General features: G+C 28.9%; 1 protein-coding gene across 1 annotated transcript in view; it reads left to right on the top strand.

The window, feature by feature from the left end:
• The window catches only part of LOC118188283 (ankyrin repeat and FYVE domain-containing protein 1), a 61,890-nt gene extending 44,918 nt beyond the window's left edge, over positions 1–16,972 (top strand). The window contains exons 18-23 of the mRNA XM_035358695.2: positions 4,140–4,287; positions 4,704–4,794; positions 6,299–6,423; positions 8,580–8,726; positions 12,506–12,596; positions 15,110–16,972. Coding sequence (XP_035214586.1) covers positions 4,140–4,287; positions 4,704–4,794; positions 6,299–6,423; positions 8,580–8,726; positions 12,506–12,596; positions 15,110–15,239 — 732 coding nt within the window. The 3' untranslated portion in view covers positions 15,240–16,972. The remainder of the gene's footprint in view (positions 1–4,139; positions 4,288–4,703; positions 4,795–6,298; positions 6,424–8,579; positions 8,727–12,505; positions 12,597–15,109) is intronic.
• Positions 16,973–17,488: the final 516 nt, after the last annotated feature.

Raw genomic sequence — 17,488 nt, 5'->3', positions numbered from 1 at the left:
TTGTGGAGACTCCGCTTTGTGCAATCTTTGGCAACAGTGGCTATCTAGAAAATGCATTTCATCATTGTTCCCTTTAGAAAAATTTCAGCAAAATTCTGTATTACTGCCGAAATTTTACCTAGTTTCTTCCATTGCTGGCGAATTCCACAAGCTCATACTTTAAAACTATGTTTAAGGCAAAAAATATTATGATTTGTGTATAAAAACCGGGAATAAAACAAAACAGAATGTGTATGAAAATGTCAGCATTAATTGACTGAAATTATTGTTATGAGCACGGTTGCAGAAAGAATGGTTATGCACATGATCCCCAGAGTTTGGCGCTTTCTGGAAACTTGGCTACTCCTAGTAAGATGGTTCTGATAGTATATAAGTACCCCTCATGGTCTGTATATTTTGTGTGAATTTGATGAATTGTTACAGAACACTAGAACAATGTCTTATACCTCTTATAAATTAATATTTCAAAATAGCTGATAAATTAATATTTCAAAATAGCTGCTAAAGACAATATAGTTATGGCCATCCTTGGCAAAAGACTATTTTATTTAATGATTCACTTAACTCATGATATATCTAATAAATAGTTTTTATAAATTTCATTTATATTATTTATCAAAGATTTTTCCAATGCCATGTAGTGTGCAAATGTTACAGAATGTTTTATTTTTATTAGCCTTTTACATTTTTATAAAGTATAACCTTTCTCCAATATATTATGTTGTAATCTGAAGATTTTAAACTCGGTCTGCCTAGCTCAAATTTTGCTAATAATTCATATCGAAATTCTTCACTATCCATTATGTTTAATTCATCCAGTCTGTCATAAATATTGTGATGATATTACTTTAAGCACTTTTCTTGACATTGTTCCACAGTTCTTTGGGAAAACTTTGTTGTCTCTATAAATAACTATGAATTAATTTTTATGAAAAGATAGTAAACCATATTAATAATGCATTTTTTATAAAGGTTATGTGTTTTTATTTGATGCCACCTGTGGATAAGTTTCATTAAAAGTCTGTAATGAACTTTCACCAATTAAATTCATTGTTTTTCTTTTCCGTTGTTTCATTTGATGGCATCATTAGAATTTTAGTGCTTAAATTTACTTTTAATGATCATTAGATATTTGTTATTCCTGGAAAATTAAATTATTGAATGTCTGTGATTCTTATCTTTGCTTCTTTTAACTGTATGTTGATTTTCAAAATTGTATTGTGTGTTTAAGCTTTAATAAGTTCCTCATTTTGCATAGAATTAAAGCTTTATGTGAATCCGGAATCACTTAAAATAGAATTTATTATATTGGATCACATGTAAGATTCCTTACCCTAAAATGCATTTAAAAATCCATATCAATCATATTCACAGCCCAGCATATAAAAAATACACCAGTTTACCATTTACTGTTTTTATATTGTATATAATAATTAAGTAAAATATAACTAAACAATTCAAAAAAATTGATTTCAAAAATATATGAAGGATTATAATTGAACTACCTAAAACCTTGCTGTGGAATAAGATAGTTAACAGTCTTTGGCTAAGAGTAAAAATAAACTGTGGATATTAAAATCAAATTATTTTGGAAAAGACCTTATTAAAATTAGATAAGGTTAATTTGATCGTGTTTTTATAACAGTCTCTCTCTGAAATCTTCTTGAGGTGGTCAGCGAGGAATTGTTACTCAATACAGCATTTGGTACTCAACTTTTCCTAAATTTATCAGATCCAGTTTAAAAATCCCAATTAAATAAAATTATAATATATATGTAATACCTGTGATAAATTTAGGGGACCATTTCTATGTATTTTTGGTTACCAATGTAAAAAAAAAGTTCAATAACAAAAATGACCAAAATGGCAAAGCATACATGAAAAATTCTGAAAAGAAATGTATAATATTATTGCAAATATTTTAATCCTTTGGTTGTATTTTTGATTTTTTTGCAGTGTAGTACTTCATATTGTTTTGTTTATTTTATTTATTTACTGTTTTTAGAATCGTAATCTAATTTGTGGCCATATATGTTGTATTTAAGTATTTATTTGTTGCATGGAATTGTAAACCTTTTAAACCTTTTAATTCTGAGTGCTGTGGCTTTGAAGTTATAAAAATAACTCAGAAGGTGAGATATAGTCAATTTTCGTTCTTAAGGGGCCTTAGTGACATTTTGTGATTTCTAGCCAGCTTGGCAACTTTCTGGAAGATTTGGAAAACACATTTTCGAAGCCATACAACCAATTCTTCCAGAAGTTTCCAGAGCCAATGCTTCAGAATATAAATACAAATGAAAGAGCTAGGGAGTTCAGTAAGCTGTGAGATTTAGCAGTTAGCTGTATTACTAGTTAAGAGTTTATCCTGAGAGTGATTTGAGGAATTTTATGATTTACAGGGGTTGGACAAAAATATGGAAACACCTTTAAAAAAACATGTTTGTTTGCTTAATATGGTGTAGGAAACCTGTTGGCATCCAAAACAGCTTGCAGTCTTTTCGAAATGGATAAATACAGTTCCTGTATGTTTGCCAAGGGAATAATGTACCATTCTTCCTGCAAAACGGTGGCAAGTTCAGATAACGATGTTGGCGGTGGATAACGAGAACGCACTTTCCGTTCCAATGTAGACCACAAAGTTTCGATAATATTCAGGTCTGGTGACTGTGGTGGCCAGGGGACATGGGACAACTCATCCTCGTGCTCAGAAAACCAGTCCTGGACAATGTGAGCTGTGTGAACAGGGGCTTTGTCGTCTTGGAAGACACCATCACCATCGGGGAACAAAGTTTGTACCATGGGATGAACTTGATCGGCCAAAATGTTCACAGAAGTCTTGGCAGTCATGTGCCCTGACACAGTTATCATGGGGCTAGCATAGAACCACAATATGGCTGCCCAAACCATAACAGAACCCCCGCCATGTTTCACTCTTGGCAACAAGCAGTCTGTATTATAGGCTTGAGATGGCGTTCTCCAGACGTAAACTTGGCCAGAAGTGGGAAACAATGTGAAAGAAGACTCGTCAGACCATATTACTCGCTTCCACTGCTTTAGGCTTTATGACTTAAACACCACCTTTTCCTGTTACGGACATTAGCATCACTGATGAGTGGCTTCTCAATTGCAGCACGGCCAGCAATTCCCTGTTTATGAAGCTCCCTTCTAATTGTTTTGGTACTCACAGGGTTCGGTAACACAGCATTCATTTCAGCAGTAACTTTTGCAGCTGTGGTCTTCTTATTTTTCGTCACAATTGCCCTCAATGATCGTCTGTCACGATCACTCAGGACACACTTTCGTCCGCGCTGAGATTTAGCAGATGATGTTTTTCCGCTTTTCAAATAAGCGGAATAAATCTTCGATACAGTACCTCTTGAAACACTAAACACCTCGGCTACCTTGCTTACGGATGCACCTACCATACGTGCTCCAACAATTTGCCCACGTTCGAAGTCTGTTAACTCTGACATAATGCAATGACAACCTCACATAAGAGTACTCCGACAACAACTGAACTGTTTAGCACATTTACGAAGTTGTATAGGTGGCGTCAGTAGTCAAAAACGCCAGCGCCACCTACATATTTCATTAAAATCAATCTTTCTTTTCAAACATGCATTTCACAAGGTGTTTCCATATTTTTGTCCATCCACTGTATTTCATGTGTTAAGGAGAAAATGCTAAATATCTGCATTCTTCCTGAATTATACCCAGTTCTTATTCTGATGTGTATACTATTTCTTGTGCTTATTTTCCTAATAAATTATTCATTTCCCCCTGCTTATCTGGACTTATTATTTAAAGAAAATCAACTGTTCTGTAGCTTGCAAGATGAGATTAGTGATCTCATTATTTTAGAAATGGCTTAAGTGAACAAATTTGTGCATAAAGTATTATAAAGATTTCTTAAAAAAAGAACCAATAGCTCTTTAAATTCACCCGTTTTCTTTAATGCGTATCTCAGAACTTCTTTTGTGTGCTAATAATATATTTGGACTGACGTACTCATTCAAGCTAAATCTGTGGAAGGGAGAGGGAGTCTAGAAATATTTGGTATATGTTAATATTAAAAATTGATTTTGATGTATGTTTATAAATATTGTTAAGTAAAAATAAGTTTCTCTCTGTTTTGAAAGTTGCTAGCTGGAGCACAGATAAATGAATTAACACCTCTGAAGCAAACAGCTCTTCACATAGCTGCAGCTCATGATCATAGTTCTATTTGTATGGTGCTGCTTGAGAATCGTATAGACTATGATGCTGTTGATAATAACCAGAACAATGGTAATCTGCTTCATTAAAATGTAATATTTTTTAAATATTAGAATTATTTAAATGTGAATCTATTGTCCTTATTCCTATATTAATATTATTAGGAACTGATATACTTCTGGTGCTTTCATGTTAAAATCAGAATTAAATAAGATGATTAAAATTATAAAATTTATTGCTGTTATGACATTTATGTATTTAAAATTAATACGATTTATTAATTTGATTAAGACTGTAATATTGGAAATTTGATTGTATACAAAATCAATGTGAAAAATGTAAATTCAAAGTTTATGAAATCTTTTAATAAATTTCATGACTATTCAAGTAATGAAATTTTTGAGGTTTTTTAATTCCATGTTTTGTTGTTTGTAAAGTAGTTTTAAGGAAACTTTGAGAGCTTATTCTTAAATGTTAATCTATTTCAGCTTTGCATATTGCATGTCAGAAGGGAAACCTTGCTTCTTGTCGTGTTTTATTAACTGAATCTCAAATCAATGCTGAAACTATAAATCTAAGGTAAATTGGTTTATTGGTCTTTGTTTGGTAAAGTATGAAACCAGACTTTAAAAGTGTAATTAATTTATGTATAATAAACACTAGCACTCAAATTATCCAGATATCTGATATAAGTTTCCTCTCATTTACAATAATAAATCATCCTTGTGAAATTTTTCACTAACTCAGATGTGTAAGCAAAGAAACCATTGCCATTAAAGATTACCATGTATGCTATGGTATAATTTTCAGAAATGATGAAAGCAAAATTTTGTTATTAAGCAATAAGACTTTGGTGCATCAGAAAATGAAGTATTAGGTGTTTGGTTTTAAAGTTTTAAACATTCAATTTAGGACAAGTTTCATATAAAGAAAAGGGAAACAAGCTAATCACAACAAAATGAGTGGCATCTCTTTAGACTTCTGTGGAGTACTGTTTAGATTAGGAAATGTGCCACATTTGCCATTGGAATTTTAAGACTTGTTTAATTTTCAACTAGTTGTCAAAAGTGACATATTATGAAGCTTAACTACAAGATAATCCTACATGTGTCACCTAAAATAACTTTATGATAAATTATATTTTTATTTTATAACTGTTATGTGTATTTATAAAAAGCTAGCTTGAAATTGATTTTCATTAATTTTTACTAGTATTTTAGAAATTAAAAAGTTTTCTGGCCTTTAAATTCTAAAAAAAAAAAGAAAAGAAAAAGAAAAAGAAAAAAGAAAAAAATAGCTTTTTTTTTTTTTTTTTTCCCCCCTGAGAAAATTTTAAGTAAGTATATACAGATAATATTGATAATATAGTACAAAGTCTGAGATTCGGACTCGTCAGGACTGGATCTGGGTTTTTTTCAGATATTTGATCATTGATTTAAATCTAGTAAGTTGACGTCTAGAAATTATAAAATTTAAAATATGAAATAGTGGTTTGTGAGATAATGAAGCATTTATGACTGTAAGGAAATCAAAATTTACCAAAAAATACACTCAATATGTATTTTTTTGCTTTATTCAAAATTTCTTTTAATGTAAGTTGCTTAATTTGCTTTGTTTTTTTGTGCCAGTACTTTCTCTTTAATTATATATTAATTAATTATCCATAGTTTCGTTTCAGTTACAAAGTTCTGTTGTTCAGGTCTGTTAATTGCTGTATTGAGAATTGCTTTTATTTTATTGATATATCATAAAGTTATTGATATACCTACGTAAAATTCTTAAATTTATTTATTAAACATTAAGTGAATTCAGGTATTTAAATTCAGTATTTTATATTATTTATTAAAAAAATTTTTTTGTTGTAACATGGCTTATTTTGTAAGAGAAAATATCCTATAAATCAAAAGTTTCCTATTCTATTGTAAGGTTAATAAAAAAATTCTACTGAAAGTATAACTCAAATAAAAATAAAATGAAGTATGTTCATTACAAATATTTCTTTTAAATACTATGAATTTTGCTTTATATTAAAAAAAATCTATCATAGTATATGACACTGAAATTTTTGTTTTGTATTAAATAGAGGCCAAAATCCCCTTCATGTTTTGGCACAATATGGGAAAGAAAATGCTGCTACTATTTTTGACTTATTTATTGAATGCATGCCGAACTATCCCATAGACCTACCAGATGCAGAAGGAAATACACGTAAGAAAATTTGCAGCATTTAAAAATTTATTTTAAAATTTATCAGATACAGTTGTGATTTATAAGCTAATATGTACTGGTGTTTAGAAAAAATGCAGGTATATTTGATATACACTAACTACTTATAACTGCTAGCCTCCTAAAGCAGGTATTATAAAAATTATCTGATGAATTTAATGAGTTCAGTCCGTAATTTCATAAGTCCTTCTAGTAATTAATGATAATAGAAATGAAGACCTGTGTTTACTGCTTTCAAATCACTTAGTTTGTTAATCAATAACAGATAAATTAAATGTTTTATGCTTTTCCCATTACATTAATTCGTGGAAAATAAAAATATTTTGTTTCTGAAAGTGGCAACTTGTTTCTTTTAAATTGCTGACTTTTCAGATTAAATCTGAAACATCAATATAACTTGCATTTTGTCAAGTGGCAACCTTTCCTTTCAAATCGCTGAGTTTGTTAATAAAAATTAATTAAATTTTCACAAAACATGAAATAAATGCCTTCAAGGTATGCATGTTTTCAAAATTTGGTGGCTGTAGGTGCTGTCATTTTTTCATAGTGTGAGGAATATATATACGTATATATGAATTATTCATTATTCAATAATAGAGATTTATGTTAAGTAGAAAATGCATTTTTCTGTGGTTTGAAAAAACTGGAGTTCAATTTTTTCTAACTTAGTGCCAGAATTCTTTTTCCATAAAATCAGATTTTTTAAAAACAAGCAAATCTAGATTAAAGTTTTTGAGTTGATAATTAAAATTCACTTAATATCAAACTTTAATTTTACCGATATTAAAATTATAATTATTTCTCACCATTTGAGCAATATCCGATTAGCAAATTGTAATTTATGAAAGCACTTTTTTTTAAATCACCACAACATTTTAAATACTCTGCTGTACCTTTAATATGTTTATTGTTAATTTATATTTGTTATCACTTTATTCTGTAATAATAATGTTTGTATGATTGCATTTTCATTAAGAATTTGAAGTTTAGCATCAAATGATTTTTAATTGTTTAAACATCTATTTATTATATCGCTCTTTACCTCTTTTATTACTGTTTCATACTAAAACATAATTCATGAAAATTTTGAATGAACTAAACTTTGATTGGAACACATCTGGTCAATGAAGAAGTTGTTACCAAGCAGTACAATATAAACACCAGCTGTAGAGGTACGTGATGTCACAAGACCTGCAGCTTCATTTGATGTAACCCTGATTGATCCTCAATGAGTCTTCTTTTTATTTTTATGAGCAGGGGTATAAATTAACTGTTATTGTTGTATTTTTCTTTCCTCGCATTAAAAAAAAAAAAAAAAAAAAATACATAGTTCAAGGGCTGTAGAATCACATTTATGATATACTTCTACTCTAGCTCATTTACAGCTGGCCAGGAGAATTAATATCTCTTGAATAGTTTTCCCTATTCAACTGAATACATGCTTGATACTACTATAAAACTGGATATGGCCAACAAAACAGTAATAGATTGGAACAAGCACTTGAAAAAAATTTGTGCTCATAATGGCCTAAACAGAGCTTCTGGTAAAATCAGAGGACCTAATGAAATAGTAAAAATCAATGAAAACTTTTTTTATAAAGTACAAAAATGAAGTGGGTCAAATATTGCCAGAGCCATGGCTATTTTCTGGATTGAGGAGAGACATTAAAAAAAGTTTTAAGAGTTGCAGGCAGATATGCAATTCAGAATTTCACAGGTGAGATGTCTGTTAGCATTCATAGTTTGATGGTAGCCAAGTTTTCATGATTGAAAAATAATATGCAAGTACCATTTGATTTAATATGAATTGATTGCTTTTTAGTTTCTTAAATATGTAGATTCTGTTAATAATTTACATACTTAAAGGAACTGAAAAATATTTGGAAGGAAAAAAAGAATAGTAGTGGTTCATTACATATACATCATCAATATTTGAATACAAACACTTTTCTATTCATCTTAATGTAAAAAATAAAAGCATTTTTTCCTGTCTCTGCATACTAAGTTGCTATGAGTATCCTTGTTTTTATAGTGTGCATAAAAGCATGTTTTGGAATGTTTTAAGCATGTAATTCTGTGTTAGTTCATAGCTAATAATTACAGTATTGTTGTAGCTGTAATGAATTTTTATATTATAGCTCTTCTTCTTGCTTACATGAATGGAAATGGAAATCTTTGTCGAGCTCTGGTTCGTGCTGGTGCATGCTTAGGAACCTGCAATCGCCAAGGCATTAATATATTTAATTTCCAAGTGGCTACAAAGCAATTGCTATATAGATTATTAGGTAATTAATGGAAATGTTTTGAAGTTCCTTCAATAATTTTGTTTGCTGAAATTATTGTGTGTCGTTTTTTCCCCCTTGTTTTCTAGAAAATGCAGCATACCAAGTGTTTCTATTCATTATGAGTAAAATGTTCTAATTTGTGCTCTAAATTTTTGTTTTTAATATTTATTTCAATATGTATTATTGCAAAATTATCTCATTTTTTGAAAGAGGATATTATAAATCCTTTCTTAGGATAATGTATTATGTGCTATTTTTGAAAAAGATACATATTCCATATATTAAAATGTTTTGTTCTAAGAAACATATGTGAATTGTGAAAGTTCAAAGACCATTAAAATTCTGGTAATTAATAGTGTATCTAATATTTGCAGGTATCATTACTAAAAATCTTAAATGTCTAACAGTATACTATTTGAAATTTAAGTTTTATCAATAAATGGAAGTAATTTTTGAGAATTACTGATGTGAATGGGTAAAATCTAGTCTAAACTAGTTTGTATCGTTTTTTTTTTTTTTATATTAAATCATTCACACATTGCATTTCTTAATATTTGTAGTAGTTTTTTTTATCTTTCATCGTGAGAACTGTTGTATATGTAAAGGTTTAATGAGTGGGCCAGTTTTTTTGCATAAATTCAAATAATGCTTAAATATTAAATTTTGTGAAAATCACATAATTTTATATTATTTTTACTTTTATTTAATTTATTTAGTTTATTTTTTACTTTGTTTTATTTTACTTTTATTTTTTGCTTTTATTCTTTGCTTTTATTTGAACTTGAAATTTAATGCTAGTTTTTAGTTTAGTGCCAAAACTAGTTTCACTTGATAGCTTTAAACTTGCTATCCTTGGATATTTTTACATTTAAAAGTTGATATGTATTTCTTAAAAATAATTAACAGCCTTAGAATCTGAAAATGTCTAACTACAGTCTAGTGCTTCAAAAGAGAATTTACCTTTAAAAATATTTTAAAATAAAATGTATAGACTCAAACATGCTATCTTCATCTATCAATAAAAATATCATGTAATGTCAATTCATAACACTAAATCTTTACTGTTGCTGAATAAAATTAACTTGCCTCAAAAGGAATTTCAATTTTAAAAATCTCAATTTTTTTTCAAGAGTAAAATAATTTGATAAGAAGAATGCCAAATCATTAAAAAAGTATCATTTAAATAAAACTAAAGGAAATAATATATAGTGTATATATAGTGTATGAATGTATATACATTGTAGCACCATTACACCACCTGTGTAATATGAAGTATGATCCTCTTTTGCCCTCAAAACTATCAACACCTAGCAAGGCACACAGGCATTGACTTAACAAAGTGTTTATAGGTAGCCTGAGATATCTGGTACGAGGCACTCACTAGCTGGTCCTGTAATTCTCACAAATTGTAAGGTGGTAGTGAGGCAGCATGAATTTGGTTTCCTGGGTGGCTTGGTTTGATTTATTTAGTTATGGAAAAGTACACTAGAACTAACTAAGCCTAAGGGGAGGAATGCTTTTGTGAAGGACTCCCTAAGGAAAACTGGCTTGTATATATATATATATATATATATATATATATTACGAATGAGGGGAAACTATAAAATTGTCCATGCAGTCAGTTAGTTCACCCTGTTTTGAACCCCGGTATGAACTATCAGTGTTCAGCGACTTTACTACTCGGCCAACTAGTGGGCCATTTTCCAGGTGAAACCAGAAGTGTTTGATTGGATTCATGTCAGGTGAATTCAGAGGCCAAGACATGACGGGAAATTCACCAGAATGTTCCTTGAAAATTCGGCTGTTCTGACATGATACATTATCTTGTTGGCAAACATCATCACTTGCAGGGTACACTTGGTCTGCAGTGATGTCCATATAGCACACAGATAAGGATTGTTCTATGGCAATGATGAGCCCTAATGTGTCCCATGAAAACATTGGCAATATCGTAATACCTCTGCCACCATCTTTTATCCAACCAACTGTGCACCCAAGGTGCTAGGGTTTTCTTTGGAAATCGATGTATTTGCTGTCACTTGTTAATGTGATTTACCAGAAAATATGGTTAATGGACCAGCCAGCTTTCTTTCATTTTTCTATGGTCCAGTGTCCATGTTTCTATTGGCGATGACGTGCCGTCAGTATGAGGACCCAATTCGGGCATCAGCTGCACAGGCGCCTGTGCAGCAGTGTACACTGCACTTTGTTTTGAGATACACACCATCTTGGTCACCACTGTTATATCTGCTGGTGATTTTGGTAGCCCTTTTGTTAATGGCAAACAATGTATAAGTCTCCGCACTCTGGAATTAATGTGCCATGGCTGACAAACGGTTGACTAGCGACTTGTCATTTCACCATCTATATATGCTTTAGATGCCTACTCACAATGGCAGCACGTAGCTCACCAAATGTGCCACTTCTGGAAATGATGATTCCAGGCACCAAGACATAACAATTTGACCTTTATCAAAATCTGGTAAATCTACTGCATTTGCTTTTTTCAACAGGTGACTGGTGGTCATAATGTAATATCTCTTTGATGTAGATCCTTGCATTATGTGTTAGAAGTAATTACTTAAGATATTTGAAATGCATCTTATTTATCATGGTTACAGTATAAAATAATACTGCTGCAAAATGTCTTTAAAAGAATTTAAATAAATTTCAGAGGATTCATTTTTTTATGAAAATGAGCAATATATATATATATATATATATATATATATATTTTTATGTGAAAGATAAATGAAAAATCTTGCACACCACCAGTTGACAACAACATGCTTTCATATGTCTGGTCTTTATTATGGAAACAGTTTGATAACTAGTGAAAAGAGTATCCTCCCCATACACTTGATGAATTTTTCTTCATGCTAGGGCTACAAGTACTGCCTCTACTCATACAGCAAACAATAATTCATACAGTACACCAAGCAATAACTCAAACTCATACAGCAAACAATGTCTGATATGCTCTTCATTATTTGTTACATAAAACCATTTGAATTTTTTTTAAACCAAATCATTTACTCTTACAAGCATATTGCTTTTATATGCTCTCTGCTTACATGTTTTATTTGCTGAAAATTCCAATCATCACAGTTCCATTTATGATATCAAATCCACTCACTATTCGAGTCTCTGAAACATGAGGCAAATTTTTGCATCAACTGAAAAAAACTTTTCTTTTGTTCTAATTTTAGACATATAATCAAAACAACACGGGGGCAAAATAAATGTCAATTAGAAAATATTGATTTAATATTTAATAAGTTTGTTCTTTCTTGATAAAAAAGAAATGTCAATTAGAAAATTTTGATTTCATGTTAAATAAGCTTTTTCTTTTTTATATTTGATGTATATCTTAAATTGTGCTTTCAAGACATAAGAATGCAAGTTGAATTTTCTTGATATGTCAGCTAGTGTGGGGGATATTAAAATTGTTTCTGTTTCTTTTCCCTTGTAAATATTATATTGATACATATATCCATTCCTTGTATCTTATTTTCTAAATATTTTTGTTAATATCAAGTGTATTTCAATTATTGAATTTAAATAAGAAACATTCTATAGGAATGTATAAGTGGAAAACTTAATTATACATTGTCTCAATAGAAATAAATGTAGTTGATCCATTCTTTTCTTTGTGTGAGTAGAATTAGAGATTTTTTATGTGTCATAGAATTAGAGATCTTATACGAGTTCAGAAATTTTTTTGATGTAAGGGTTTTATTATATTCCAAATTTGTAATAAGTATTTATTTCCTTAACAGATTTTTTGCCCAAAGAGCCCCCATGGTGTGAAGGAGAAGTTTGTTTAGAATGTGCAACAAAATTTGGAATTAAAACAAGGAAACATCATTGGTAGGTTATTTGGGAACACCAAATGAAACTTATGTGTTTGACCAAGAATTATTTTAAAATATGGTACATGTATAAAGTATCTTTAATGAAAATGTATTATTTCTGAGAAAAAAGTATGTTTTTGATGAAGAAAATTACCTTTTTTTTTAAAGAAATTTCACCATTAAAATGCAAATTTTAGAATAATTAACATTTCATATTTCTGTACTTAGACTGTTGTTTGTGTTATTAAAATGTTATTTGTATTATTAAACTGCTAAAGTGAGGAAACAGAATAGCAAATGCAACCACTGACTTTTATTTGTGGCCTTTTCTGAAACAGCCTTGGCATTTTCATTAATTTTCCCCTGCAATGATGTATAAAGCTCGAAAATTATGAAATTAATTTGGGCTTCATATTATCATTCCTTTTTGTTGATTTATGAATATTGATAGCTTTCAGCATAGATTTTTATATTAAATACCAGTTTTCAGAGATATATTACTTAAAGGTATACAAAAATTCAAAAAAATATTATGTATTTTTGAATTTTTAATGCAGAATACTTGATTATTATATATATATATATATATGTTCTTTTTACTTTAATTAGTTATATATATATATATATATATATATATATATTTATTTATTTACTCTGGTCTGTATGGTTTCAAATTTTCATTTATTATATTTTTCCGTGGATTGTTTGACTTTGTTTGCTCAAAATAAAATTTTTTAAAATGAAGATTTTTTAAGCTTGTTTATGATTTTGATGCTATACTTTTTTCAATTTTTTTACCCTTCTTACTGCAGTTGGGCTGATAAACATATAGATGAGTTTGATTAATCTTCTAAAATTATTTTAAGTATTAAACATTAATTTGTATCATTGTTGATTCAGAAATGGGCAGATATATTTACTTCTTTCATTATGCAGTAAAAGATATCAATTTAAATTTTTTCCTTTTCATTTTTGGTTTTGGCATTTTTTGCACCTATCATGCATTTTGCCACTGTGCTTTTTTGAACTAGCATTTTAAATAAAATAATAGGTATGACATCATGGAAAATTTTAATGTATACTCTATTTAGCTAATATAAGTACATGGGTTATAATGGTAAGCTTTAATATGTTGGTTATATGAGCTTATTCGTAAGTCCGTGAAACAGTTTAAAACTTCTTAGAAAGTAAATTATGTAATTGCTATTGAATTTTATTTATATATTTTTTGTTGTATTTCTACCAGTATGGGAGCTTAAAATTAATTTTTATTAATTGAAAACAGAAGGTATCTATTCCATAAGGGAAATAGTTAATGGATGATTTGAAATTTAAATAAATAAAGTGTTAATTTTCATTGGCATCAATTCTTCATTCACAAAACATTTCATCAATCAGGTAAGCTTTGTCATTGAAACAAATAAATCACAACTAGCTTATCATTAACAATTTGTCTTATTTACAGTTTGTGTCATGCTGCCTAGAGATAATTTCATGTTTAAAGAACAAACAACTTTCAAAATGTTTGAATGTAGTTTGTGATATTTGTTAATATTATTATATCTGCTTCTATAGGTTGTATCACAATAAACCGAGTTTGAGGATTTTATGTTCAAAAAGAAATTGCTGAAGTTATAATTAGGGATGTGTGATATTTTACATTAAAAAAAAATTGAAATTTCACAGCAATTAAAAGAGATCAAAAGAGAAAGTGTTTATAAAATTTTTTGATGGAATGCTGGTGCTTTAAAAATCTGTATGGTATCAATATGAGTACTTAAATGATCACTAAGAGTTTGCGTATGAAAATTACTGTATTAATCACTGAGCTTATCATTTGGAAAAAGGCATAGCTTATAGAATTCATTTACATTGGATAGCACATGTAGAGTCAGTTTATTTTTTAATGCTCAAGAGAAGACTTTAAAGCATTCACAAGATGTGAGTGAATGCTTCATTAATTCTTTTTAAATTAAGAATCAGTTTCATAATTTTAGGACAGAATTAAGGTATGAAAGTCATTTAAAGCTGTATATTGTGAGATCAAATGTGATTTTCGAATCATCTTTTAAAAAAACAATATTTCATCATATATAATCATCATATTTGTCGAGAAAAGCAATAGTATGCTCCATGTATTTAATCATATAAACAAAAACTCTGAACCAAGAATTCCATCTGATTATGACAGGCTTAAGTTTTGTTACCAGTCTGGATATCTTTTCATAGTTTAAGTATGCACTTTTCTTTTCTTTTTTTTTTTTTTCAGTTGGAAAACAGCTACTTTTATTTTGGTTGCAGCAATATTTTATTGTTCAGATTCTTATTTTTATCATTTCTTGTTTTCTTATAGAATGTTTCTTTTTTACCATTTCTTGTTTTCTAAGTGCATTTAAAATTTTTTTTGTTGTTTATATCATGTGAAGGTAGTAAGTCTTTCCATCTCTTAAAAACATTAAATGCCGTGTGTTTTGTACTTTACTGTTACCCAAATTAAAAGAATAACTTTTTTCATTGTAATGTTTTCAGCCGTCACTGTGGAAGAGTTCTTTGTGGCAAATGCTCAGACAAAGATGTTCCAATTTTGAAGTTTGGACTTAATAAACCTGTTCGAGTTTGTGAACTGTGTTTTGATGTACTGACAGTTGGCGCTTTCTGAGGTGAGATGTTATGAAATGTACAAAGAATCATCATCCTAGTCTGTTGTTTTCAGTTCTGAATTTTTATATTCCTAAATTGTTCCAAGTATAATCAAACTAAGAATAACAGTTTTTGAAACATTTATATATATTTGTGTTTGCAGTTATTAATTTAACTTGCTTACTAGGTAATTTTGTGTAGTTGCCATATGAAAACTCTATATTATTTTTTCAAACCATGTCAATAGTGTTGCATGTTATTAAAATATGTTTAATGTTCATGTTTACTTGCTCATGTTTTTGTTATTTGTAAAAAGTATTAAATTCTTTGTAAATATTTAAGTAACTTAAAAATCGTGGTTAGAAAAACTGTTGACGATGTTTTAAAGATCTGGTAATGTGATTTTTGATTAAAAATAAAAGCTTCAGTTTCCTAGTTTGTGTTTGAGAACATTTTTTATGTTTGTGAATGAGATCCTGCTAAACAATTGTTGTACTATAAATTTATTGTACAGTTGAACATATATATTTCAAATTATACTCAACTTAATTTGACAGTCACTTAATAATTTTCATTAGATTGGTTAATGCGTGTTCATGATGAAATTTTGTTTTTCATACGTATGTGTGTTCTTAAAAGCTTTTTAAGGTACTATTCAGTTTTGAAGACTGTAAAATATTGCCAAACTATTGTTGATGCCAGTGCTGCTAAAAATAATTTGCAGCAACCTTAACGCAAGAAAGGAAGTGTAATAGTAAATAACTATCTAAAGATTATTGTTTTAATTTACATGAAAGGCTAATTTGATATAATACTTTTTTATTATTATAATTTATATAAAAAAGGCTAAACATGACTGAATGGAAGCATAAGAGTAAATAACTATTTCAGATCATTATTATACGTTATATAAAAGAAGACTAAGCATAACTGAATGGATTTCTGCATCGCTATTTCGCTACCGAGTTATTGCTAAAGCTTAATTTCATCTCATTGGTTGTTTAAACATAATTTTCTATGATGAATGATGCCTTTTTGAAAAAATTTTATTGCAGTATTTTCATCATGGGCAATTCCCAAATTGTTAAATCTATAGGATATCAAAATAGGATTTAAAAATTAAACTAGTATTTCAATGGCATCTTAAGAAATATAGAACTATCTACTATCTAAACTTATGCAATTTGAAATCAGCACATATGCTAGATTTGGTGCACTGTTAAATGGGCGCATTTGCTAGATTTGGTGCTTTTGCGCATATATTTTCGCTACAATTTTTTACGGTTCTCAAAACGGAATAGTACCCTTCTTAAAAAATCTTAAAATATAAAAAAATATTTTATGTATATTAATTATCACATTTTAATGAAAACGTAGATATGTATATATATAATTCTTTTTGATGTTGCATATTTAATTTGTCAAAATAATGTAATGCCAATTGTTAAATGCTTATGTAGACATTTTAGACAGATTTTCTTCATTTGAGAGGCAATCCCCTGGACTTAATGTGTACATCAGAAGTATAGCCAGAGCTTTTTTTTATTGTTGTTGTAGTTATTTTGTTATATAAAGTTAATGTTTTTAAAAAGTCTGATGTAATAACTTAAATGTGTTCCAGAAATCGCTTGAAATGATTTTTTTAAACTTTTCATTGAATTTTATTGAAAAGTCTAGAAATTAAATGTGAAATTCTTATTTGAAAAATGTTCTTGTATTTTGATATATTAAAAATTTTTATGAATTATTTAATAGTGTACAAGTCTGCATTGCATGTTGTGTTGTATATTTGGATGTGAATGACTTTTCTTTTTTGGAATATAACATACAGCTTTCAACCAAAACTACAATTATTTGTACGGTAGTAGAAATTATTTACACTGATTCATACACTTTTATTTGTCTCTCTAATAAATCGGTTCTAATTAAGGTCATGACGATTTAAAAAAATGTGTAATTTGCTGTCTGAGATGTTACTTACTTTTGGATATATTATATATAAATTATAAGAATGCTTTTATTGATAGATATTGGCATGTATGTGTTTCCAAGGAAATTTTTCAGTTTTCATATGCAATCTATATAGGTCATCTTACACATTATGGTTTTATCGTTAAATCCCTTTCTAGTTTTACTGAACTGGAAAAATTTTAAAAAAATCATAATAAGATTAAATGTTTCTTGATACTTCATATGAATTTAAATTTGTATTTTCCCACATTATAAATAATTTAAAGAAATTTAAGAGTTTATTTGAACTTCTTCAAA

The sequence above is a fragment of the Stegodyphus dumicola genome, chromosome 1, assembly GCF_044657685.1.
Source record: "Stegodyphus dumicola isolate Sdum_Otavi_A_Nest chromosome 1, ASM4465768v1".
In the NCBI taxonomy this organism is placed as follows: domain Eukaryota; kingdom Metazoa; phylum Arthropoda; class Arachnida; order Araneae; family Eresidae; genus Stegodyphus; species Stegodyphus dumicola.
Note: the sequence above shows the minus strand (reverse complement) of the source record. Positions and strands in the feature narration are given on the sequence as shown.